Here is a 26,579-nt window from a genome sequence, read left to right as displayed (position 1 = left end):
TTGAGATCTTATAGCAAAAAAGCAACGTTCCTAATGAACTAAGCATGGTCTATTATGCAGTGGGTTCTTTTTGTTGAAGAGACATACAAAAGAGAACTAGGCAACAAAAATACTTGTACGCATGATTCACAGTGCTTAAATCATAATAAATTAACCATCATAAATGTCTACATCAAAATAATTTACATTAAATTATGTGTATTCATTTAAGGGACAGTTTACCAAACAAACTATGAATATCATACTTGGAATTACAATTACAATGGTAGTCAAAAGTGACCCAGAACTGTTTGCGTTCCTACATCAAAATATTTTCTTTTGTGTTCAACATAAAGAAATTTAGAAAGTAATTTTCCCAACTATGGTAGTCAATGGTGGCCAAGAAGTGTTTGGCCACAAGCAATCTTCCAAATATCTTTCTCTGTGATCATCAGAACAAAGAATTGTATACAAGTTTGGCATAACTTGAGTGTGAGTAAATGAAGACAGAGTTGTCATTTTTGGGCGAAATGTTCCTTTAACAATAATAGTTTTATTAATCCTAATAGTGATAATAACAGGCACATGGGGTTAATATCATTTTTATTTGTGCAAATGTCATGAAATCAATGATACTTTGTTTAAACCAATTTACAATTACATCATACATACAATATATGAAGGGAGGGGAATCATAATTCAAAATAAGACGAGATGCAAGAGGTGTTCAAATAACAAGGCTTCTGACATTGTTAAGATTCACAGCCACAGCTACGCATTCATTAACTATACACGTTCACCCATTCGATGTATTATTAGTATCAACACACTGTCCCACTCCACCAAAGTATCCGCAACAGAGGTGTATTTAAAGGAAAAAGAACAGGCTGCGAAACAAGGCTACTCATTAGTTGCACAAACTCAGCGTGACATTTAAAGTAATAACGCTGAAAATCTGAGAATCAAGTGTAGGTCCTCCAAACAAAGGCCGTAACAACACATGGCTCTACAAAGGTCAGATTTTTTCTCAAGTTTGGCCTGCGGGGCAGGGAAATGGCAAAGCAACGCTTTCAACATTTTTTTTGTTAAATATTTATTTTTATTTTCGCTCGTTTCTTTAGTGTATGGCAAAGGTGGCATCCGGAGGGAATGGTAATCTGAAGTAAGTGCAATGCATACAGTGTTCTCTAAAGAAATCACGAGGAAACTCCACACGAGATCAAGAAGAAAGAGGGAGATGGTAAGAGAGAGTGGAAAAGTGAGAAAATATGAGCAGTGAGAGGAACGAGAAGAGAGGCAGGTGGGTTTGGCTTTGTTTTTCCCCTGGCTGGAATACCCTGGTCTGCTCGTGTGGGCATATACTTATATCTCTCTTTATGTGTGTGTGTACACATATATAAATGTTGATGCATGAGGCTCCTACAGCACTAGCCCCTCGTAAGCGGGTCCCTCAGACTCGGGCGCCTCTCGCTGCAGACGCAGGTGTTCCAGTGTATTGTGGAAGTGTTTGTTGATCTGCTCCGTCTCCTCACTGGCCTCCAGGTTTGGGAGATCCTCACGGATCTTCTGAATCAGCTGATTCAGTACTTGAACCGTCACCTAGAGAGCAAACGCATGTTTATGTAAACACCAAAGAGAGACGAAACAATACAAAAATAGAAACTCTCTTTAAAAAGGTAATGCACATGGATAAGTAACATGAAAATAGGTGCGAGAATTTATTTTTGCTTAAAAAAAACGTAGTTTTGACTTCTGCAATGCACTATTGGTATGAGCACCTAACTCCACACTTAACAAACTGCAATCTGTGCAAAATGCCACAGCTAGAACTCTCACTGGTGTCAGGAGAAATTAACACTTTACGCCAATACTGCAGTCCTTGCATTGGCTTCCCGCCCGTTTCCGCGTTGAATTAAAATCATTATGCTAACGTATAAGGCACTTCATGGTCTAGCCCCCCCCCCGTATCTCTTGGCTCTCTTGACTCCTTAATACAGCAGGTATCATACATATCATAAATGCTCAGACTTTAAGCATTTTTAAATCTTACCTTACAACATTTTTTTTGTGGTTTTATTGTTTAATATTTAATATTGACTTTTTTCTATGTATTTGGTTTTCTACTTTTATGTAAAGTGCCTTGGAAGCTGCTTTAAAGGCGCTATATAAAACAAAGTTATTATTGTTTAGACGTGAAGGATTTAATCATTTAATTAGTTATATAATTACATTTAATCATTTAATTAGTTTTGTCTTATATAGAGGTGAAGTCATAATATTGTGAGTGTTCTAATACATACATTTGATACCCAAGCTATGTGCTGATATTGAAGTGCTTGCAACAAAGGAATGTGAGTTTGTGGGGGAGAAAAGGCATCTTCGGCTGCAGTTGTTTAGGGGGTTGGGGGAGGTATTTGGAAGTTTCAGAAGTGTTTTACAGGAACGAGATAAGGCAGAAGTTGGTGATTGGTGGAGACAAGGAAGATCCTGGCCCCCCAGCAGAAGATCGGCGTGAAATAACAATAAATGCTGTGAATATGTGCTGTGGGGGTTGTTGTTCCTGGGAAGGACAGAGGAGTGTTGTCCAGCAACCCAGCGCTGTATTTTTGTTAATCTGATTAATAAACCTCAGTTTGATTAGAAATCGCCTTTCTCCAATTTTTGGACATGCAGGACATTTTTTATAAAGGCCAACAGACGCCATCCTGAAATTCCACATTTAAAGAGATGTTTTTCTCCCTGGGTAAAGCTCAAATGTCAGAAACAACATGTTTTGTTTGGAGCCCTAGCTAAAAGCGACTGTGCCTTAGATGTGCTCTGGCAAGTCCTCGGTCAATCTCTCTTCAAATTGATCTTTGATACACGGATGCTTCCAGTGTGAGTTAGGTATAATCTACCAGCAATTGTGCCAGACAAAAATGTGGGATGTGGGGTTGAGCGCGAATGAGTGATGGACAAGATATTGCCGGAGCAAAAAAACTAGTTAAACTAAGTGAAAAACGAATATGATGAAAGATCAAGCATCACAGGTTATACCGCATCATTCTCCCGCTCATAAAAGCAGATGTATCTGTTGAGGATCTCAATGAAGAGCTGAACTTGCAAGGACGGGTCCATGCACTGGTTGGCAATCTTCAGAGCTTTCTTCAGGCATTCCATTACTCGCCTCCCATCACGGATCTGTAAACAGAGAGAGAGAGGTAGACTGCTGCAAATAATGCCATTTTCTTTGGACATAACCACTTAAGCTAGCTCAGTGATTCGGCGTACAAGGTTAAGAATTGGAATTGGAAGCTCTGTTGTTAGGGGCAACACATACCTCCCTAGAACATGCTGTGGAGCAGAGAAAAAAGAAACAGCACGCTTCTCTCCACATGCTTGATGAGGCACAACAACACTTTATTGATCTTTACAAAAGGTAATAAGCACAATCGCCACATCGGGTCGGCTGCATTTAGCACTATTTCACAAATGGGAAAGATATCTCTTTGGCTGAAAGCTTAATACCAGTTATAATGCATTATGTATGTTTTAATAAAAAGAAATGCCCCCCAATGAATCTTTATATCACAATCGGCTTATGTCATACAGTTTGCTGAGACTTGTCGAAGTGAATTAGGAATATGATCTAGAAAACATGAAAGCTGTTGGCAGATAGAAGCAGTTGTCTATGATATTAAGATGCACAGCCGTCATCATAAAGACGTCACATTCAGTAGATACTGCATACAGCCTACACAAAATGCAGTTGTTATAATGAATCATCGAATTTCAGTAAAATTATTGTCTGATTCAGATACAGTTGTGCGCCATTTAGCCTCAATTCTCAAATGACTCAGAAGAACATCTTCCCACCTAAAGTGTTTTTAAACAATAATCTTTCTATAAATGCTTCAGAAATTACAGCTAACTTCACTCTCACACTATGCAAATATGCAATCTGTCTCAAATACGTTTCATATTAGCATCTTCCATTCCTTAACTGCTTTCCATACGAAGATAACACTTTAAAAGCACTGACATTTAAAATGCCATCCTTGCTCAAACATTTTGATCGAATCACATCTGATATGAAAGTTTGTTTAAAAATAACCTCTATCATAAGATTTTATATTTTTGAACAATGACTCAAACATGAATGTGGTATCGTCAAATGACATTGGCATTGTTACTTTGCTCAAGACAATTTACTGAAGCTACAATCACAGTCTCACATGAACTCCATTTGGAATTGAAATGTTCTTCCCATCCGATTTTATTGGGACAGTTCACCCCAAAATAAAGATTCTGTCATCATTTACTCACCCTTGAGTTGTTCCAAATCAGTATAAACTGAACACAGAGAAATATATTTAAAGGAATGCCACTATCAACCACTTTTGACCACAATAGTAGGAAAAATTACAATAGTAGTCAAATGTGCCCCGGAACTTTGCTTTCCTACATTCTTCAAAAAATGTTTTTAGTTCAACAGAACAAAGAAATGTATAAAGCTATTATTCCTACTCTGGTAGTCAATGGTGCCCAAAAATCGGTACAAGCATTCTTCCAAATATCTTTCTCTGCGTTCATCAGAACAAAGAAATTTATACAGATTTGGAACAGCTCGAAGGTGATAAATGACTGTTCCTTTAAGCCATTCATTCGAACCACACCAACCTCCTCTCCTCCCTTGTCAGTGTTGCGTCCAGACCAGAAGAGGTGGGCACAAATGCTGACAGCACGGCACTGGTCGGGTTTCTTCAACAGTTTGGAGGCGGCCAGCGCACACTGAGTACGCAGGGGCTCGTGGTTCTCTTCACTGAAGCACCTTGTGCGTTCGAATGTGCCAATGATCAAGGTGATGGCGGCCAACTGAGCCTTCGAGTCGCTGATCTCATCCTCATACAGGGAGAACGCCTTGAAAGACACACACACACAACTGAAATGTCACTTTTCTTGAATGGTGTTTGGGTCTGAGAATGACTCACTGCGAAGCAACATTTTTCTGGTGTAGTCCTTTTCTCAAGCTATTATCTTACCATTGTGAACAGTAATGAGGTAAGAATAAAGAATGTGCACACGTCTCAATACTGACCTATCACTCAGGCATTTAATTAAAATGCTTTTCTACCTGAGACATGAACTCGTAGGCAACCGTTTCGTGGTTCTCAAAGCCGATCTCTCCGGCCGCAAGAGCACCCTGGAGGAAAAGCCTCAGGGGTAACTCCGCCAGCTCAGCTTTGATCAGAGCGCTGATGGTCTGATGGGCGAACGAGAAAATCTTCTGACATTTCTTTTCCCATTTATCATCCTGCAGAAGAGTAAGATTGACACAATTTTATTAATTTTACTTATAATGAATCTGCTATTAAAATGTGGGTGGATTTTATTAGGAATAAAAAGGAGGTGCAGCCATATTTCCATGAGAATGAAAAGGTGCTTTAAATTTCTCACCATGGATCCTTAATATATGCCAACAGTAGACCTCTAAAAGCTAGCGTTGCGTGTTTAGCTTTGTTGAAAGCCAAGTTACAAAAATATATATGTTGCTATATACTGTACGTTATAAAAAATATATGTTTTAAAAAACACTTGTTTCGTATAGAAGTTAATATTAAAGTTTAAAGTAAACTGTTCTATATATTTTGAGTTTATTACATCATTATCAACATGTCCTAAAGCAACACTTTTGGATTTAATGAATTATATGAGACGAGTTATTTAGAAGTTGAGTGTTTGTGACCATAACCAAAATGGCTACCCATTACAAGCATTTCATGTAATTTCAGTGAGGATGAAGTCTCTACTGACACGTAGACAGTAGAAAGTACAGCATCTCCCTAGGCTTTTAAAAAGAAGTGCGACAGGAACATACCGAGGACGAGTTCTCTTTGTAGCGGAAGGCCAGTTGATAAGCAGCAAACACCAGTGGGGGCAGAGTGTGCCGAATTCTCTGATTCCCCCCGGCACCAAAGTGTTTCCTGGCTGTGTTTAAAATCTGTGGGAGGCCGAATGAAAGAGAAGAAATAAATTCATGTGAATAATTCATTGAGCAGCGTGATGACCTCATCAACTGATTGAACTTGGAATGAATCAACCTTCACTGGAGGCCAATTAGAGCAGCTCTGTTCCTATGATGTCAATTACTGATGTCAAATAAACACGACATTGTCAATCATTTGTTTATGATGTTTCACAGAGGAGATTATTTTTCCTCAGTATTCAGGGCAAGAAAAATGATCAAAGAAAGGCCTCGTGCTTTCCCCCCAAATAAGTAGCCCATAACACCCGTGCATTTTTTATAGGCCACATCTGTTTCTTTGGCAGAGGCTAATACTGCTCGGCCATGTCATCTGATGAAAGGACAAGGTGGGAGGAGAGACCGGGTACCAGATACTGCTGATCAGGGTCATCTGAATGCAGCAGATGAATGAGGCGGCCCACTAGACTCTGTTCCTCAGCGAAGTCCTCCAGGTCGGGATCCTCAGCAGGTTGATCCGGCTGGTCCTGGATCAGCGTGGAGACCAGGTTCAGGATTGCATCGACCTGCGAAAAGACATCGATAAGATGCATAGAAAGCTGGAGGCAAACGGATATGACAATTGACAAGTGGAGAATAGCACTAAAAGACTAGCTTTACAATTGATCCTAATTCAGAACTATGTAATGCAAATGTTTGCTTCAAGTAATCTGAACAGTGTTTCACTCATACTAAAGCAAACAAATTTAAAGGGTTTAAATGGTTCTTCACTGTTGTTGTGTAATCAGCACTCTCTTCAACAGCATGTAAAGTGAGTGGGTGAGTGAAAAGATGCAGTTTTGGCCGTTTCTTAAAGGATTCATCGGATGAAAATCCAAAATATTCTGTGTTTAAGTGCTATAATCGGGTCCCAGGTGCATCTAGCAACTCAGAAGATGTGAAAAACAAGATCCCAGTAAGTTTGTTTTGATGAACCATTCCCTGCAAGCATGTGAGAAATTGAGCCTTTCAGATTTCGCTACTGTTACATAAAAGCAGGATCTTCTTATTACATTACCGCCCGTTAATCCACACAATTCCATCAACGGCGCTGCCGCCATTGTTATTTTCACAAGCAACAGCGTTGCACGTGACGCCATGGCTAAAGTTCTTGAACAAGATGCAACATGAAATGTAGTCCAAACCTCGGAAGAGACAACAGTGGATTTATTTTATTTTTAGTGGAAATCCCTCAGAAACAATAAATAAAAACCTGGTTGTTTGCACGAATCACTTCAGGCCGGAGTGCTTTATCAACCTGGGACAGTACATTCAGGATTAGCTTCAAAGTTATTCCTCAATAGGGATCGAGACCAACTGAAGAAGACAAAGCTGCCAATGTGAGTAATATGTATCAACAGTCTGAATAGACGTACATGTACTGTATTTATAGGAGGAGAACGGGCTAAATAAAACATTCAAAGCCAGTGTTCAACTTACTCTATATTTATATGTTATATGGCAAATGGGCGCTTGGAGTGTTAATACATTATGAGCATTAATATGTTTAGCTGCAGCAAGCTGTTTGTTTTGCTAATGAACAGGGACAGACACTGCGGTTAGTTTCAGACAAACGTCTGAAATCATTCGTGCTTAGGCTGAAAAATCATTCACAGCTTACTAGTTATGCTTTCACGTTGTGTAATGTTTTTCTTTGTCAACGACAAGCGCTAAAATCCACATAATTCCGCTAAGATCTGCAGGTGCGCATTCAACGTGAGCGTTGAGTGTTAGGATGTGCTGTTTGCTGTGACAAATTTTTTAGTCTCCGGAAAAATTATTTGAGACGTGTAAAATGAAACTAAACACAGAAGAGTTCAGGAAACATAATTTAGCTAAACCATTGCCATGGCAGTACTACACGTTTGCTGTGTTGACACGCCAACATTATTTGAACAGAGAAATATCAATATATTCCTCCCCTGCCGCAACTGCATGACACTTGTGTGAGTCACATATGACCTTTCCCTGAGGAGTTAAGGCTTTTAAGCATTAACAAAGAACCAATAGGGGATAACCCTTAACAGCAGAAAAGAACCCCATAAGAAACATGTGATATAAACCTGATCTTGTGCCACTATGGTGGTGTTGAAGTCCAGGATGTTGCTCAGCACATAGCAGCTCATGCTTTTGCGTGACTCGTAATCGAAGTACTCGAAGAGAGGGGGGAAATGCTTGAGCTGCAGCAAGGTGAGAATATTATTGTAAGTATCCACGGGGATCTTCAGAAGCCTGGTCAGCTCCTTAGATACAGCGCTGCTGGTGGCGATGCTGCATAAAAAGACATGAAAGAAATCAAAGAGTCATGAATAGAAGCAGGTGTGATGATGAAGTAATGACCTTACTATTGTGGGGGAACAGTTTCAGCCTTCAGTATCCGTGGAATTTCAAATAGATATGCACCTTGGTCTTTGTATAGCAAAGATTTATAAAAGATCTTGGTTAAAATAAATCATAACCTATGTCAAGGGTCCTTGGGCTCCAAATACACATTCATTCACTAATCCAGCCTTACAGTTTTCCTAAATTTCGAACAGGTTTTCAAAATTTTCCCCAAACTATCAAATATGCCTCTATCTCATCAGCTTTAATTTTTCTCAACCATTTCCTTTTATGTGCCATTGTGTACGCGTAGAAACTTATTTCTGATTGAATGGTTCACTACAGTTCATGCAGTACAAATCTGACTGCAGTATATTACTGTATCCTTTATCCTCTTCAGATAAATGTACAAGTCAATTTTCTTGCTTCCTGCAGTGAAAAAAATCCAGCTTAAAAAGTGTTCTCCCTACAAAGATAAATAAGTAACTTGAACATGCCATTTTTAGTTAAAGGATTCAATTGATTGTTTTGCATAAAACAAAATGAGCCTAAACATGTTTCTAACAAAGATTATTTTGTATATTGGACTTTTGTCCAAAATTATCAGAACGTTTGCCCAACTCACAAAACAGTGTATTCTGAACAAGCAATATTGCAAGAGTTTGAAAGTTCCCAAGATGCATTGCTGCATGTTCAATTCTGTGTTTCTTATTTGTCTTTCTTTTAAAGATGAGTGTTTAAGTTCTTGCTGGCTTAATTTATTTTTTAATATCGTTGTTACTGTTGAGTTTAGAGTTTAATGAATGATGGTTTCTGATTGTTACCGTGGTTGAGATTTGTGTGTTCAATGTTTAGGTGTAAGTACATTACACAACCGCAAAGCTGGTATATAAACACTCAACACAAACTGTTTGAACAGTTATCTGTTCTAAGTTTAGGGTCTGTTTGAGGCAGAAAACTTTTACAATTGTAGTAAAAGACAAATACATTTGTTTATTTTTATAATTTGCTTAAAGAGTACTTGGAATATTTCATATAGCTAATTTAACATTTTTCATCCACACAGCAGAAATATATGAAATGCCTGAACAACAGTAATTGGTTTGACAATAATGTCTTATTAGAAAAGTAAGAAAATCATCACCACATAAACAAACAAATGTAAGTTTGCTAAACGAAGTATCATTACTTTGAAGAATAAAATAATATACGTTGAGTCAAGACAAAAGTCTTATTACATCAGGTTACCTCATTTTTTTACAGTGTGGAGGTGTTTCTGCTTAAACAGCTCCAGAATGTTCAATAGAAAGGATGAGAAAAAGTGGAGTGGCCAAGATCTCATAATAGACCAATGTTCTCACTGGCCTTCCTTGCTCTTTCTCTTCAACCTACCTGAGAAGATACCTTTCTACGTTGTGTGGCTTTTTATGCACATGTTTTCTTTTAAGTTTGTGTGAAATACAGGCATACTATTTATATTTTTAAGGTTTTAAGTAAGGGTATTCAACAAATTTTAGTGTCTGAGTAATTGAGAGATCTATCAGTCTCCATATTTTTTTTATCCTTAATCATTATTATTCGTCACCCTTTATGTTTATAACTGAGTTCAAATATCTAACAAATAAAAAGCATTTAGAACGGCCTACGAACTCCGAAAAAGTATTTGATGATTTATAAAACAGAGTTTTTTGTCCATTTCCTGAAAGGTTTTGGAAGAACGTCAACGATAATCAAGCCTTTAATATTCAGATTGATCAAAATGTGAGTGCAGTTCAATGAAATAAGCCAAGTTATAAACAACTATAATCATAAATAAGCCAAACCATACACCTGTATGCAATCTCCACTGCCAGCTAGTCAGCAGAACAAATATCAGCTCTTAGCACAATTGACCAGTACTGTGATCAGTCACGCAATTAGATTGCAAACACAGAGTCATCATGTCTATCTGGCTTCCTATCCACCCTCAAAATTACTGGGTGTCTGATGTGATTTTGGACGTCAGCGCAGTAAAAAAAAAAAGTACATTCTGTATTTGTTTAGGCTATTTTAACACATGAAAAAGAACACAGACAAAAAGAACAAATGAAAAATGAATGGTCTCTTTGTAATGTCAAATTATTTCCTACGCTTAAATACATTATCTACATCAAAGGATGTGCTGCAATCTTGCAAAAGTGAAATGTTAATAATTACAGTGTTTATAAGGCAGAAGTGTATTAATATTCCACAAGTATACTTTTCCCTAAACTTCCATTCCTACATTCCATTACTGCAATTAAAGGGACAGTTCACCCAAATATAAACATTCTTTCATTCTCATGTCATTCCAAACCTGTATGACTTTCTCTCTTCTACAAAACACAAACAAATTAGAATAACGTTGGCCACCGAACAACATTGACCCCTATTGACTTCCATAGTATGGACAAAAAAAACACAGGGTCATTTCTCAAAATATCTTCTGTTGTGTTCCACAGAAGGAAGAGTCATATACAGGTTTTTAACACGTGAGAGTGAAATGTCCCTTTAATGAAGCCCACAAAGCCTAATGTAAACTCCACTGAAACATTCTCTACAACATAAGGCATCAGGTTTAAATGTAAGGAATTTACTAAATCTCTCTAAATCTCTTTATCAGGAGCAAATATGTGAACCCTTAAAGGGTGATTTCATGATAACCTGACCTTTTCCACGTTTAAATGCTAAAATCGGGTCTATTGTTCATCTGCCAACTCAGAAAACGTGAGAAATTACAAATCATTAACTTATTTTTTTTTATACGAGCCTATCTTTGGAAGCCTATGAGAAAATGACCGCTTCAGAAATCGCTCTCTTAATGACGTAAGCAGCTGTTCTAATTATAACCTTGTTCTGAACGTGTCCACCCATTGCTCCGCCACCATTTTTGTTTTCGCACGTGTGAAGTTCCAACACCATGGCAAAATTAGCAAAGCTTACGAACTGTTCTGTTGTTAGCTCCACAAACCAATACAGAACACTGTTCCCAGCCTCACGGGAGACAAGAGAGCAATGGATTTATATAGTTTTCAATGGAAATCATCACACTGAATGGGGCAAAGTGGGCATGTAGCGCATGGTATATTAAAAGACGTGTGGTGTTTCTTGAGCTGAAACTTCACAGACACATTATGTGGACCCCTATGATTTATATTACATGTGTGTAAAACTAAAAGAAAAAAAATCACCCTTTAACACATTCAACTAATCTAATCTGAAGACAACAGCAGCCAAAAGTCTGATTAACTAACACAAACGATCAAATTAAATGTCTGTACTGAACACACCACAGAAACTTTTCCAGTGAAAAAGTTTGTGCACCTCCAGGCTAATGGCTTCTTCTGAAGCTAATTGGAGTCAGTTAACATGGAGTCCAATCAATGGAGTGGAGCATCTTCTGGAGAGACCCAATCACAGTCCTGAACTCGACCTCCCTGCAATGCTGAGACATGGCCTCGTAAAAGCAATTCACACCAGCCATCTCAAGAAGATTGTAAAGTGTGTTTTCTGACACTTTGTCTACACCAGACGTGACCAGTGTGACGCAACAAAACAATAGATATAAGAAACGCATTAGAACCCATTATAATTTTACATTTTGTCCACACTGGATGCAGCTCGGCGCTACGTGACAAATCCTTAAGAACAAGCAGGTTGTCATGACGCGTCACGCCTGTTGCGACCGGTGTAGACACGGTGTAATGCAGCAGGAAACATTTGGTGGACGCTCTTGCTGTCAAAGTAGGGTTAACAAGAGTTGGATTGATTGAGTTTTATTTGTCTGCTCAGACAAATGATCAGACATTACAGTGTTTTCTTTTGTAATTCTGAACGCATAGCAAAGCCAAGGGTTTATTTTTTCCCGCAATTGCAGTTGTTCTTGCCTTCTTGAATATTTAAACCCTCTATAGCAGCTTTATACAGTTCAGTGACCGCATTGATTCTTGTGTGTGGTCAAAAGAAAAGAAAGCACTACTTCATTCAAGAAATGCAAATCTAATTTAAAATCAGCACACTTTTGTCAGGAGGTATAATAGTCATGAGCTCAACTAACTGTTCCTTTATACAAAATGGGAAATGAATTCATAGAGTCAATAATCTTTCAGTAATACAACAGCAGTGCTCAACACTGAGTTTTTAAGGGACAGTTCTCCCAAAAATGAAAATTCTGTCATCATTTACTCACCTTCGAGTTGATCTAAATGTTTATACATTTCTTTGTTCTGATGAACACAGAGAAAGATATTTAGAATAATGCTTATAACCAAACAGATCTCGACAGCCACTGACTCCCATAGTAGGAAAAATTACTTTATCACGTTTTTGTCCTGTTGAACACAAATGAAGACATTTTGAAGAAAGTAGGACAGCAAACAGTTTTGGGGCACTTTTGACTACCATTGTACTTTTTCCTTCTATGGTAGAACAAACTAATTTATACATTTGGAAAAACTCGAAGGTGAGTAATTGTGACAGAATTTTCATTTTTGGGTGAGTATCCATTTATCATGACCATGTGCTCTTTGATTGTGCTGTACGATCGATGTAAGAAAAACAGTACAGTCGTGACTCACTGTTCCAGGTTGAGTTTGTTGAAGATTTCCACAGTACTCTCCAACACTTTATCCACATAATCCACTCGGTCAGGGTAGCATTTCATGGCCAAGTTGATCAAAGACACTTGCAGGGAAACAACGTCCTCCGATGGCATGTCCTGACGCGACTAATGGGAAATGAAGATGCCAACACGAAACATTTATATATGAGACATTATAGTAAATTGCAACAATGAGCTCTCTTACATAATGAGCACAATTCTTAACAACCAGAACCAACCTGTATTACAGTCGCCACTTGCTGTGAGAAAATGTCAAATAACTTGATCTCAGCAGGAATTCCAGGTCCATCTTCTCTGTGAGCAAACAACGCCAATCTGAGAGGTGAGAAAGAGATTAAATATAATTACATAGATGTCCATGAGAGATAACTGTCAGTGCAGAGCAGCAAATGAGTAGAACGGCAAACCACCTGTCAATCAGCGCAATGATGATGTTCTTCACGTTGACGTTTTGATGCAGATCTGCACATGAGCGAAGGAACGGATTCAGCGTCTGCAGATGGAACTCATCTGGAAAGACCTGCAGAAAAATAAATGTGTCAATCAGCCCTATATTGACTATAACTTAAAGGTCCAGTGTGTAAATAACTATTTACACACTATTTATATATTTTTAGAAGTGTTTGTAAACAGGCTTACATTATGAAGTGTTATGTTTTTATTAGGGCTGTCAACGTTAACGCATGCGACTCATTTTTGCAGATTAACGCAGCATCCATTTATTTAGTCATCCTTTGTCTAGCGTTACATTATATAATCACGCACTAATTCAAGTAAAGGTCTTTAAACCATTTAAGCACAATTTGAAACGGTTTACATTAATTTGGAGATTATTAGAATGTAAAAGTATATTTAAAAACATTGTTATGTGCAATTAATCGTGAAATTAAGCAGTTACATTTTTTTTATCGTTTGACAGCACTAGTTTTTACTACCAGAGAATGAGCTATTTCTATCTACATACACCACGAGTCCCCTTGCATTGTCATTCGCCATGTTGTCTCTTCAGTAGCCCTCAATGGTGCTTTGTAAATATGTTATCTTCTGCAAAGTTGCGAAAACTGTAACTATAACTACATTTTTATAGTAATCATACAGACCTTGCATAATGACATCAGTTGATGGATGTTCTGATAATTTGTCTTAAAATATAGTTGGCTAGCTCAAAACTCAGAAGTAGCTCAGAACTAAATTATTATATATGTACTTCACTACACAAACTTCAAATACTTAATCTTACTAACCACTCTTGTTAAATGGTCTAAGAACGCTTGTGATTTGATGTGATTTGAGTGACTGATTTGATGGGTTGAGACACGAGTCTTGTAAGTTCATTGTTTGATAAATCGTTTCAAATGAGTCATTATGTTGCAAATTCTTCACATCTGTTAGGACATCGCAAAAAGATAGAAGTTAACACGGAAACCACTTCACTGGATAGGATTGTTCCTTGATGTCAGCTATATGTGTGGAACACTTGTCAGGGAAGAAAGGGCAACATGTTTTTGTGCACATTCACACCCAGCAGTAATTCATGTTGATAATTCTTGGAATGCGCCACGTGAAACATGGATTCTGTCTTCCTACCTTGCTTTTGATTAAAGTGTGAGGGAGAAAGACAGTTGAGAAACCCACATGTTCTAGTTCATTAAGCGCTGTGCAGAAGGATCGGAATATTACATCAATGTTCCGTAAGAGCGATTTTAAAAGCATATGGAACACTCTGTCCCGCGATGCTTTTATGCTGTTTGGTCTGAGCAACACCGAATGAAGTCAAACACACAGTTTGAAGACAGAGGGAGTGCACAAGCTCTCTGAACGCTCTTTCCTGCAATTATCAGAAGCACATCATTCACTACTCATAAATCACATTAAATGTTAAAATAAATTTTTGGTGGGACAAAAAATTGTTTTACGCACTTGCGACCTTCTGAAATTTTACCTTGCACGATATAAAAATAAAAAAAACACATTTGCGAGCAGTCTAGAGCCCTGCATTGTTCTGTTTTTTGATATGTCACAGATGACAAGGAGGCAGCTTCTCGCATTAGAAAGTCAATTGAGAGGGTTGGATTGTTTTCCCTCTGGTGTGGGTGTGTCCTAAATGTGCTCCGTCTCTATTCACGACCTCTGCTAGATGTCATACACTGCAAACTCATCAATATAAACCATGTTTTGTAATCACTGGGAATATTAAACACATGTGAAAAGTCTTACAGTCATGTAGAATAAAATGATGAGCAATGATGTGGTTTTTCTGTACCTGTATGATGCACTCCATGAGATATTCCTGTGCTAGAGAATCTCTACAGTTGACCACCTGCTCCAAGATCCCAGACAGCACGACCTGCGGGGAGTCCACGCATGCTTACAACACGTCAATGCAACATTTGTGCAGACAAACACATTAGCATACCAAGATAACCGCACATTTTTGCCTGTATTAGATTGCGATTAACTATGTCAAGGCTAATGTACATTGTACTGGTCTTGTTTTTGGTTACAATGTGGAACAATAATTGATCTGCATGGAAAAAAATATATAAAAAAATTGTTTTTTCAAGCTATTATTCTTAAATAACAGGTTTTCAAAGTGGCTATGGTAAACTATAAACAGTGACTTTTGGTTTGGGTTACAATGCTTAGTATACATATGAAAAGCTTTTCTGGTGGCAAACCAAGATGCATATGAATCGATGCTTTAATTTAAATATAAAATGAGAAAAAATGCAGTCTGTTATGTTGCCGTGTTTGCTGTACGTTTTGCTGAGACTGATGCGAATGTATCATGTTTATAGCCTGTGTTCTACCGTGTGACACTAAGTCCGTCTTATTTCAACTACCAAAGGAAGAACGTCTGAGGGAAAAATGGTTACAATTCATTTTTCCAACGATACCAAAGGAGTATAACCCCATGGTTGTACTGTGCGCGCGTCATTTCACCGAAGATGTAATAATAATAATGTAATAATCTTGCCGCGTTCACTGCAGTGCATGTGAAACGACTATTCTTGAAAGAGGGGGCAAAACCAACTCTATTTGGACCTGTTAGCTGCACCGAATGACAACCCGTAAGTGTGTCTATTCATTTTTGTCTTAACTTCAAGAAATATTTTCGTAGTTTATGTCTGTGTTTAGCTAATGCATATTACGCTAACATTAGCATGTACCGTTATTTCTGGGGTGTTAAAGTTTGTTTATCTGGCTATTAAGTTTGCATTTTGACACTTTTGCCAAACGTGAACCTATATAGATATATTTGGGTGATACTACAATAATTTATTCATAACGTCGACTTTCTGAAATGCTCGATGTACCATGACAATGCACAGTTAAGACGAAATAATAGTATTACTAACGTATTAACAGTATCTTAAGAAAAAAAAATATTTTATTTCATTGATGAGCAAAAGCACAACATGCATGTTGTCACAATGGGTGTTTTTATGACAAGAGTTGTCACTTGGCTCTGACAAACATCCTGCTCCAGTCGTGGTGGAGTTTGTTGTGGATTAGCGTCTTCTTCCTCGTCAGACTCGGGCTCAAATTTGTACAGTAAAATCGCCGCCATCTCTAGCTACACATATAATATACATGACATCCAACCACATGTAAACCGTAATCCTGTAATGATGGTAGGTGTTCCATTTGCGACAAATGATGAACGCGTTTGACCAATTACAACAGACTACACCATCTGACCAATCACACGACACAAGGTTAGCGGGTAGGCGGTGCCTAGACCTGGATCTTGACCTATTATTACGACATTATAGTGTTTAAACGCATTGTATGTACATAAACTTGTTGTTGGACACTCCATAAACCAAAGCAGGGCCTAAAAAATATATGCTAGGTACTCTTTAAAAGATGCTGTAACCTCTCGGGCAGTTATGCCGTCAATGGCTATTTCGCTGATTATGCAAAGTGCTAGCCTGAGGTATCCCATAACAGCCACAAATAAACCAGTAATCAAGGTCAAAGCTAGTTTTGATGTAACCTTTTAAATGTTTATGAGCTTCGTTGACCGATCATTTGCAGATTTCTGCATTGGAGGATTGAACCCAAACTGCACCTGTTTGTACTTTTCCACATTGACGCCTTCCAGCTGGCTCAGTCGCACCAGATTGGTCCCTACGAGAATCCGCAGCTCCTGTCTCTCCTTTTCCCTCTTCTCTCGGTCCCGGCTGTGCCCTTGATGCTGCATTCGCACCCACAGTTTATTCATCTCGGCGAAATTCAGCAGTACGAAATCAATAGAGTCATTAATGTCGCCGGTCATTTCCTCCCTACATCGACAGAAGAGCATGCTGATCAATTCGTTCAAGATAATGAGATTTTGGGGTGATTATTTTGTAAAAAGCTGTCCAAGAGCAATGGGTAATACGCCTTTTCTAGCGATTGATTGAATTGTATTTCAGCAGGTGAGATTGCGCTACGGTATCTTTTAAATTGCTCTGCGAGTAAGAAAAGTCTTGAGACACTTGACATGCAATCACTGCCATAACATAGAGAGTGTCATACTCAGCCTGCTCTCCATCATCGGGCAGGATGTTGCGTGTGCACTGCAGCAGGTAGTTCCTGAGGAACAGGCCCCGCAGAGGATGCTGCACCCCACGACACATTTCCACCAGGTCCTTCAGGATGTCTTTACGTGACTGGGGGAAAGAGCGAACGTACACCACTCCGACAGTTATCAAAAGGTACCTGTGAGGTCAGAGAGAACGTGATTGGGGGAAGAAGTCAACAACCATGAATATAGTGTTTAATATTGTGTTCCTGCATAAAAGCAATGCAAATGCACAAATGTAAATGTATACGATTCAGACCAGAGATGAGGTGGAAAATAAAACAAAGACATCATGTATAAGGTATTTCAGAGCAGATGAGAGAACATGAAAGTTCTAAACATGTTTCATTAAATTCAATCTGTTACAGCACGTGCTTTTCTATTAAAGATGAACAGGCAATAAAGCAGAGCCGTAAAAATTAAAGATCCAACTGTGCCATATCTTGGTCTCCATTACATCTCTTTTATATTCTCTCCATACATTTCTCACCTTTCCACACATTCAGTGAATATTAAAAACTCATTTTCATTACCACATATGTCTTAACAAACCAGTATTGTACTACTACTATACAAGAATATGTCAATGCTTTTACCCAAACAGCATTCAATGAAAAAGAATATATATATAAATATTCATGAATGAATAATTTATGAGAATAAACCAAATGGCATGTACAACTTGTTTAAACTTCTTGCTTTAATGCTAGGACTCAGGTTTTGTCTTTTGAAAGGTTTGCATTTGTTAAAAATGAGCAAATAAAGACATTTCAAAATCAATATTTTCTGTCCAATTATTCACTTGTGGAAAATAAGTCGTTTGGGTTTTATTTTTAGCGAAAAACTATCATTAATATGTGCATTTTAATAATAATTGAATAATAAAGTTTAGCTGAGCTGGAACACAAAACAGAACTAGTTTTGTTACTCACTAGGACAACTGCCAACAACATCATAATAAACATGCTCATCAATAATGGGTTTGCCAATAACAAAAGGTGTCTTCATGGACTTTTCTTTTACTTGTCTACACAGGGAAGTCTATGTAAGCCCATCTTGAAGCTATGAATTTCAGGATCATGCATTCACTACATGAGGTAAAATCATATTATGCCTATGTTCCATTATAACATGATCGACCAAACTCACTAACACAGATGTCAAAGGTTTAAGACATCGGGGCATATCTTGTCAAGACGTGTTAAACTGCCAGGCTTATAAAAACGTATTTTGATGTTGAATGAATATCCAGTATAATTTCTCCCTTAATTCACATTAACTAAACAGTAGTGTCTTCAAGCTTTGTCAGTCTGCACTGTCAAGAACGAATACAAATTGTGCACAGTCAAGCCAGCGCACGTTCAGTGTTAATCAAAATTGAACCTTTGTAATAGAATGAGTGAAGAGAGTTAAGACATTAAATTAAGTATTGACTCTATACAAAGACAATAAGTGAAAGGGCAGACAAACCACTGGAGGTACAACAGAATTGCATGTGTAATATTATATGTGTAATGACAATAAATTGAATCCAATTAAGAAGCAAGAAAATAGGAAAGGGGAAAAAATCTGCAGGGAAAAACACAGAACGAGCAGGAAATTTCGAACATCTGATGCCAGAGTTCTCATGAAATTCCAAATCTTAATAAAATCAACATGTCTTGGCAATTTTATTTATTGATGCCAATATTAATAATTTGATTGCATGGAAAGTCATACAGTGTGGGATTAGTGACATACTCACAGTCTAGGGATGATGTTGCCTGCATACTGAACAAGCTCATAGAGGTCAGCCACCTTACGACCCTTGGCAAACTCATCTGTCAAATAGACCTCCAGGTAATGCAGCTCATCTGAGATGGCCATGTCTACAATAAGAATTGAATTAGTAAATAAATAAAACCACTACAGATGACATACTGATAAATAAAATGTTTGTTTAAGCATTAAAGAACATCATCTAATAAACAGTGCTACGGTTCATTATAAGCTTAAATTTGGGGGTCATTTGGTCAGAAAAATTACATATAGAGTAATTATTTTTTTCCTTAGGGGTGTTCTCGTTGGATACATGGATGAATCAGAATTGTGGCATGTGGGCATGACACCAGGTGGTTGATGCACCAAAAAACAATCAAACATTAATTTACTGAGTTTGTTAAGAACAGAATATACCTTTGTAAAAAATAAAAAACAAAATAAGCCAGATTCAAGTCGCAATGTGCAAAATAAATGTGTTTAGGTAAAATGTCTAAAATGCAGGGGAACATAATTCAAAACACAAGGCCCAAACAGTAAAATTAATGGAAATTTTCCTTATACATCACGTAACAATCCTGTGCCAAAAGTGCCATACATTACTAGACCAAATCTCGCCTCAAACTATTTTTAAAACTAACCAATGAACTACAAATAAAGTTAGTTACCGCATGTAAAGGAGAAATTCAATAAAGCATCTTTCATTTTAAATAGCTTAAAAGTCTCTTTTACTTTTTTCCTGCAAACTCTTTCTCTGTCCTACTGACATAAATGCTTGCCTTCAGTGCAGAGAATGACAAGTTCCAAAAGTCTGCGCCACATACAGGGATTTTGTTTTTTTTGTGGTATTTTTAACATGTCATGCAGCGCAAAGTTCAGTCTAAGTAACAGACTACATGCCTGTACAGACAAAGTGTTAATTCATATTTCTCACAGAACAGAAGATGCGGAGAGGCACGATCCTGCACTGAGTAGCCCGACCTTGCACATATTTGCGCCAGGGGTTTTGGTACCCAACTCTAAAAATGTCCCATTTCTTTACATCATAAATAATATTTATTGAAGCACAGTGCGTGCACGTCTGATATGCAACTGCCCATTTAAACCAAAATGGCATGTTCCCCATTGCATAACACCTCTGCGAAGATTCGACTGTGAGATTGGTAGTCGAATCAGGCTAAACCTACAGAAGCATCGAATCTTCGACTATTCGGGGTCACCCTTTAATCAACATGCTCAACACCCTTACATAGTAAAAGCATGTGTCACAAAAACACAGAACCTCCCCTCCATGAAATCCAATCACAAATTGCCACATAAAACACATTTTAAACAAATGTTAAGGTCAGGTTTAAATGCTAAACTCTTGATGCTAACAACTTGAGATCACCAAGATCAATGTTAATATGGCCAGCTTGTAATAGTTACATAATGACATATCATATCAAAGTAAACACATACAGAGTTCATAGTAGCTCTTTGGAGAAAGCATTGAAGTCCTCAACTCCCCCAACATATTTGAGGCATGTTTCAGTGCATCCATTAGCTTGTTCTTGTCCTGGATAGATGACATAAAACATTTCAGAATGCCATAAAAAACAACCAAAACTTAACTTTGAAACATAATTTGAAAAGGATTTAGTGCTATAGAAATAAATATTCAATAAGTCACTGGTTAGCAGTAGACAAAGATATATGTACTCCTCTCACCAGACAGCGCTTCATTTGAAATGACTGAACCTTCACTGCCTGCACTGCTTCATCCAGCAGCTTCTCCTGCTCATCCTGGGGTGACTGCTGTGTGGTAGGCTGAGATAAACAAAAAACAATGCCAGTGTTGTGGAATTATGGCAATAACAATGTTTACAATGCTAATGTCACTTAATATGTATGTCTATTTACGTTTTAACGTTTTAATTGTTCAACATCAATATTTAAGGTTCAAATGTATATCACACTTATACAACAAGATACACAAAGATCTGGCCCCATCTGTCTAAATTCCACTTTTATGTAATTTAGGCCGCAGACAAAATTTAGAGACCATTTAAAAATATTTTTTAGCTTTTCTGAATTTACTATTTACTTTGGCAAATTATATTTTTATTTATTCTAGGAGCTACTTACAATATTTCTACCAAATTTCAAATACAAATATTGTTTTTATTTGTATTTATTTGCAGAAATTTGACTTGAGAAACAGGTAAAAGTAAATAACAGAAACGATAAGTTCATATTCACTTTTAAGCAATACAACAATAATATTTGTACATGTATTTAGGAAAGGTTTATATAATTTTATGTGATAATTGATATTCTCTATTATATCGTAGTTGTGTGATTTGTATGTGTCTTGTCAAGCTGTCTGTCTGTCATATTTCTGTTGGATGACTTCTCCTGAGGTTTGATTTTGTTGAAATTTAACAGACATTGGACTGGAATGGCCACAAAACATCTAGAAATGCTGCTTAAATAAATACTTGGAATGGTCTCTTATTTTTTTGTTAATATATACATTAAAAAATAAATGAATATAATTGTTTACAACGTGCGAAGAGCATCATAAGCAGTCAAGCATATTCAGGAGAAAATAATTATCAGTTTTTTAAACCAATCCCTATTCTTAAATGTATGTGTGTATATGTATGTAATGTATATCTCAAACTATAAACAAGAATTAAAAAAACAAAATATTTGATAATAATTTATAAGTTATAAATAAGTATTTTATGGTTTTAGATAAAGTACACCATGTCAGATCGCAGACCAATGTATGAAATGTCAACTACACTTCTACAGTTAAAAAGTAATGTCAGACTGAGCATAACCGATTGCTTTTGACGTTCATACAAAATATTCATGCAAAAATCTTGAAGAACACTGACACTATAACAATTTTTTGATGTGTTTAATAAATATCTGTAAATAGCAGATGTGTCAGTGGTCAGTAAGACTGTGTTTGAAAGGAGGTTGACAAACATGATGATGACAATCTATAGTCTTTAGTCACTCCACCCTTTCCACCAACCACCCATAATTTAAGTAACGTTAACATACAGTTAAATTTAAGTAACTTTAACATACAGTTAAATTTCTTGTTAACATGAAAAGAAAGCACAAGATATTGAGGTCTGGTTTGGAGTGAAATGAATGAACATCTCACAACTAAACAGTCAGTGGTTATTGCAACAACCACCTTCAGCTTGAGGGAGCTGACGTTATACATAATGTTCTCAACACAAAAAATAAATAAATATTTATGACATTTAATTACGAGGAGCATATAAAATAATCGTATTTAATTGTTTAGAATACATTTAATCTACATAACTGTACACGAATGGCAGGGCTAATGCTAGCTAGATTAGCATCCTAAATAAGCACAATTTCTACAAAATATCCGGACAGCAATGAAAGAAAAAATGACCACACCACAGACAAATGTTTACCCACTTGTATAGCAAAACGAAATTGAAACGTGAAATGAGAATAATATAGATGAAGGTAGGCCTCCGGATCTTGATGCTATTGCTAGCGGCTAACTTGCATAGACGAAAACAAACCATTTAGATAACTAAGAGGCGCTCCGACACTACAACTGCTGGAAACAACACACCGGCCCAAATACAGCATGCTGCACACAATGTATGAATGTTATGATCTTTATATCTCACCATGTTTATCAGGTATTTTAGAGGAAACACTGGCTGACCCCCTGAAAATGTATCCAGTCATGTGACTACAGCTGTTCCTCCTCATGACGCGGGCACTGCCTCATACAGATCGCAAACCAAAAAGATTTGTGAACTCTTAAATTATTAAATAAAAACTTAACAGTTGCACTGAAAAAACAAATTAGGTTGCGAAGACTTTTCAGTACATTATTATATTTATATAACTAACCTTTAACGTAAAACGTGTTAAGGTGTAAATAATACACTTTCTTGTTCCCTCAACAAAGTTTAGTTTATAATATATATTTAAATGATAATGTTTTGTTATATTATCTGTGGAATTATGCGTTTTGGGAATAAATTAAAGTAACAAAAAGTCAGATACGCCCAGATACGCCCATTTTCAGCTCCACCAATCATACAGCGGAACGTTTATTTCGGGTGTGACACGTGGCAGTTTTCGCGCGAAATCATTTTGTGAACACAGAAGAAGGATTTCTGATCTGTTGTGTAGCGAGTTGTGTGAAACTTTAACTGTTTTAAACATGGATAAAGAGTTATTTCGTAAGCTTGCGTCGAAGATTGGGATAACATCTCTTAAAATATTGAGGTAAGTGCTTTCAAACAGAACATTACAGCTAGTTTGTGTAGCTGCAGAACGAAGTCTGATCATTTGTTTTCAGCCAAGCAGAGGAGTACATGCGATTATCCCTGCTGAAGTGTGTTGGATTGGGCTCTGTGACAGCCACCAGTAAAGCCATTATTTGTCTGGAATTGGCTGCGACTTCAATGAAATATCCTATAGACAAGGTATTTATCTATTATATATATATTCATAAATATTACATAGACAAGTAAATACGAATTCATCTTTTTGTGAATAGGAGTATGCAATTAAAATATCCGGTCTGAGTGCTAAGGCCTACCACAGTAATTTGAAAGCTATGGAGTGCATGCTGGGCCTGCAGTCTAATCTGGGTCTCCGGGACCTTGCAGTGCAATATGGATGTCTGGATGCTGTTAAAGTGGCCTCTCAGATGCTTCAACGGTGAGCAGATGGTTTAGCAATAAAACACAGAAGGAAACTTGAGTAGATGCTGAAAAGTTTGGTACGATTGAAACTTTTGTGTTTAAGGTATGAGGACAGTCTGCCTGCTGCTCAGCAACAAGACCTTGACTTGACTAAACCTCTCTTTACAACTGCAGCTCTACATGCAGCGTGCAAGTAAGTATTTTGAAGTAGTTCCTTGAGTCAGTTATAAAGCTAAATATTTGTCAATGATCTCATTTAAATAGGTGTTGGTTATTTTCAGTAATATTAATCATTTTGAAAGATTATATATATATATATATATAAGATCTATATTTATCTATTTGAAATTGGTACAACATTAATTACTTTCAGTTATATGTTACATGGAGTTTTTCAAATGCTTTATAGTGACAGCAGTACATTAACATTTAAATTTGGCAGATGCTTTTATCCAAAGCAACTTACATTGCTTTATCCTATACATTTTACATAGGTATTTGCAATCCCCTAGGATCGTACCCACAACCTTGCATTGTTAATGCAATGCTCTCACCACTGAGCTACAGGAAAGCTTAAAAACAAAAACAGATTAGTTCTGTTTTTTATGTTGATCAATGTAATATTGACAGAGAGATGTTGTTTTTCTAACATGCTGTTATGATGAGCAGAAATAATTGATTTCTGTTTACCACAAGCACACATGTACCCAACTGTGCACTGGGTGATTTATTATGTTACCTTCACACTGCTTGCATAGTGCACAGTGCAGATCTGTAAACAGTACAGAATGATGAATACAGTTTATTAATCAACCAGTATCCAAGAAGAAAATGAAGATATGCATTATACATTTTTTGCAATTGGCACTTCCTGTTGTGTATGACTGTATTGCCAATTTAAACTGAATGTGTAATCACATTTTATTTTTGACCACAAATGCCTCCGTAGTCATTGTTTGAGCAGTTTGTGCAATTTTTTTTCTCTGCGAGCATCTCATTTGACTGAGGACTACAGTTATCCAGCCAAACAACTCCAAACTTCCAAATGGGTCAAAATGATTTTATGCATGCCAACGAGTCTAAGACGATGCTTAATTTAAAAAGCACATTGTTCAAATTGATTTACTGAAAAGGGAAAAATAAATTGGTTCTGTCCTTCCTGTTTGAAGGTGCATGAAAATCAGAACTGACAGGAAATTAGCCTCTTCGTCTGGAGCGAAGAAAGGAATCTTTGACCGGTTGTGTACGCAATTCCAGAAATTTGGACAGGAGATCTGTAGTAAGTGTGAATCCTTTAAATAAAAGCTTTTTGGAAGATAAAACATTTCCTCATTAAGGACATAAAAGATGGGGGTTTTGTGGTTGAGGCCTTGGCCTTTACATTTATGTCTTACAAAGATGTTCTAATTGAAGGTGCACAACCTTTATCTCTTTCATTGATGAAGATTACTTCAAAGAGAGATGTCACTAAGAAGCAGACATTTTTATTGGTTACCATGGCTGCAGACAAATCACAATTAGACAATGTATATTACTGTGTAGTTGAACATCAAAGGCCAGTATGTTTTCTGCTAAAGTGCATATTGAAGACTCTATCTTCCTGTTCCCTCAGCGGAAGCTTCCTCAACACAGCAACCAATAAAAATGTCTCAAAAGAGGCAGAAGACCCTTACTGAAATGCTTGAAATAGAAGATGATGATGATGATGATGACACAGACACTTGCTTCCCATTAAACAATAACGGTAAGTTGCTACTTCTAACCCCTTGCCTGCAGTTATTTAATATTGTACTTTTGACCATTTTCTCTAATAGGAAGTTTAATATGGAATATTTTAGATGTAATGTCTTTGAGATTAAGTGCATTTCATTTTAGATGTGAGAAAACTAAATAAAAATTTGGGGCTTCTTTGCAGATGGAAATCAGTCAACGTCACCCAAGCAAGTGCGAATTGAGAAGACTGAAGAGGAGTCGACACAAAATTATGAAGAGTGGAAAAGAAAAATCCTTGAGAATGCACTGAAAGCTAAAGCTGTAGATTCATAAATGGTATTATGTTTGCAATTTACTTAATTATGGTTCTGATTAATATTAAAAGCATCCTACTTTGATTTTATATTATTACAAGAGAAGTTGCCTTCCCCTTTCTGGGTTTTCCAAAATTCGGTGTGCAAGTAAAATATAGTTGCTATTTTACATGGTCAATAAAATGACTGGTTTAATCGTTAGTTCTTCATTAAACTATGTTGAGTTTCTTGCTCCGATGTATTATTTTCAAAAGGCAAGTGATTATCATTCGAGTGGTGTGGATAAATGTTTAATCCATCATGTTTGAATGAATATGTTTGACAAACGTATGACTTGTTTGAACAGTGAGGGTGTTTTGAATTAATTGACAGTCCTATGAGATTTTATTAATGTATTTATTAGCCCCTGGTCACGTTTGCTTCTGTTTCAAGAGGCAGCTCTTGTATCTTACAGGTTTAACAAAATGTTCACACCTCTTTTTATGACATGGTTTTTTTAATGTCTCGATTAAACACACATCCTACAGAAACATCAAGATCTTTGTGTCTATTGCTATACAAGAACTCTGTTTAGAGT

General features: G+C 37.0%; 2 protein-coding genes across 2 annotated transcripts; one reads left to right on the top strand and one right to left on the bottom strand.

Annotated features, from left to right (window-relative positions):
• Window positions 1-565: 565 nt before the first annotated feature.
• Window positions 566-23,064, bottom strand: vps35 (VPS35 retromer complex component). The gene is made up of 17 exons (XM_056749203.1): window positions 22,944-23,064; window positions 20,980-21,078; window positions 20,731-20,827; window positions 19,256-19,379; window positions 17,466-17,648; window positions 17,017-17,230; window positions 15,205-15,288; window positions 13,352-13,461; window positions 13,160-13,256; window positions 12,898-13,046; window positions 8,044-8,251; window positions 6,352-6,507; window positions 5,837-5,959; window positions 5,093-5,272; window positions 4,639-4,878; window positions 3,016-3,159; window positions 566-1,578 (listed from the first exon to the last, which is right to left on the bottom strand). Exons 1-17 carry the CDS (start codon window positions 22,944-22,946, stop codon window positions 1,399-1,401), a joined length of 2,391 nt encoding a protein of 796 aa, XP_056605181.1. The 5' UTR covers window positions 22,947-23,064; the 3' UTR covers window positions 566-1,398.
• A 357-nt stretch (window positions 23,065-23,421) lies between these two features.
• Window positions 23,422-26,532, top strand: orc6 (origin recognition complex, subunit 6). The gene is made up of 7 exons (XM_056749603.1): window positions 23,422-23,553; window positions 23,627-23,753; window positions 23,828-23,991; window positions 24,079-24,168; window positions 25,145-25,254; window positions 25,588-25,719; window positions 25,891-26,532. Exons 1-7 carry the CDS (start codon window positions 23,489-23,491, stop codon window positions 26,019-26,021), a joined length of 819 nt encoding a protein of 272 aa, XP_056605581.1. The 5' UTR covers window positions 23,422-23,488; the 3' UTR covers window positions 26,022-26,532.
• The last annotated feature ends 47 nt before the right edge of the window (window positions 26,533-26,579 follow it).

The sequence above is a fragment of the Triplophysa dalaica genome, chromosome 1 (genome assembly GCF_015846415.1).
Source record: "Triplophysa dalaica isolate WHDGS20190420 chromosome 1, ASM1584641v1, whole genome shotgun sequence".
Classification (NCBI taxonomy): Eukaryota; Metazoa; Chordata; class Actinopteri; order Cypriniformes; family Nemacheilidae; genus Triplophysa; species Triplophysa dalaica.
This window is presented reverse-complemented; position numbering and strand designations above follow the sequence as displayed.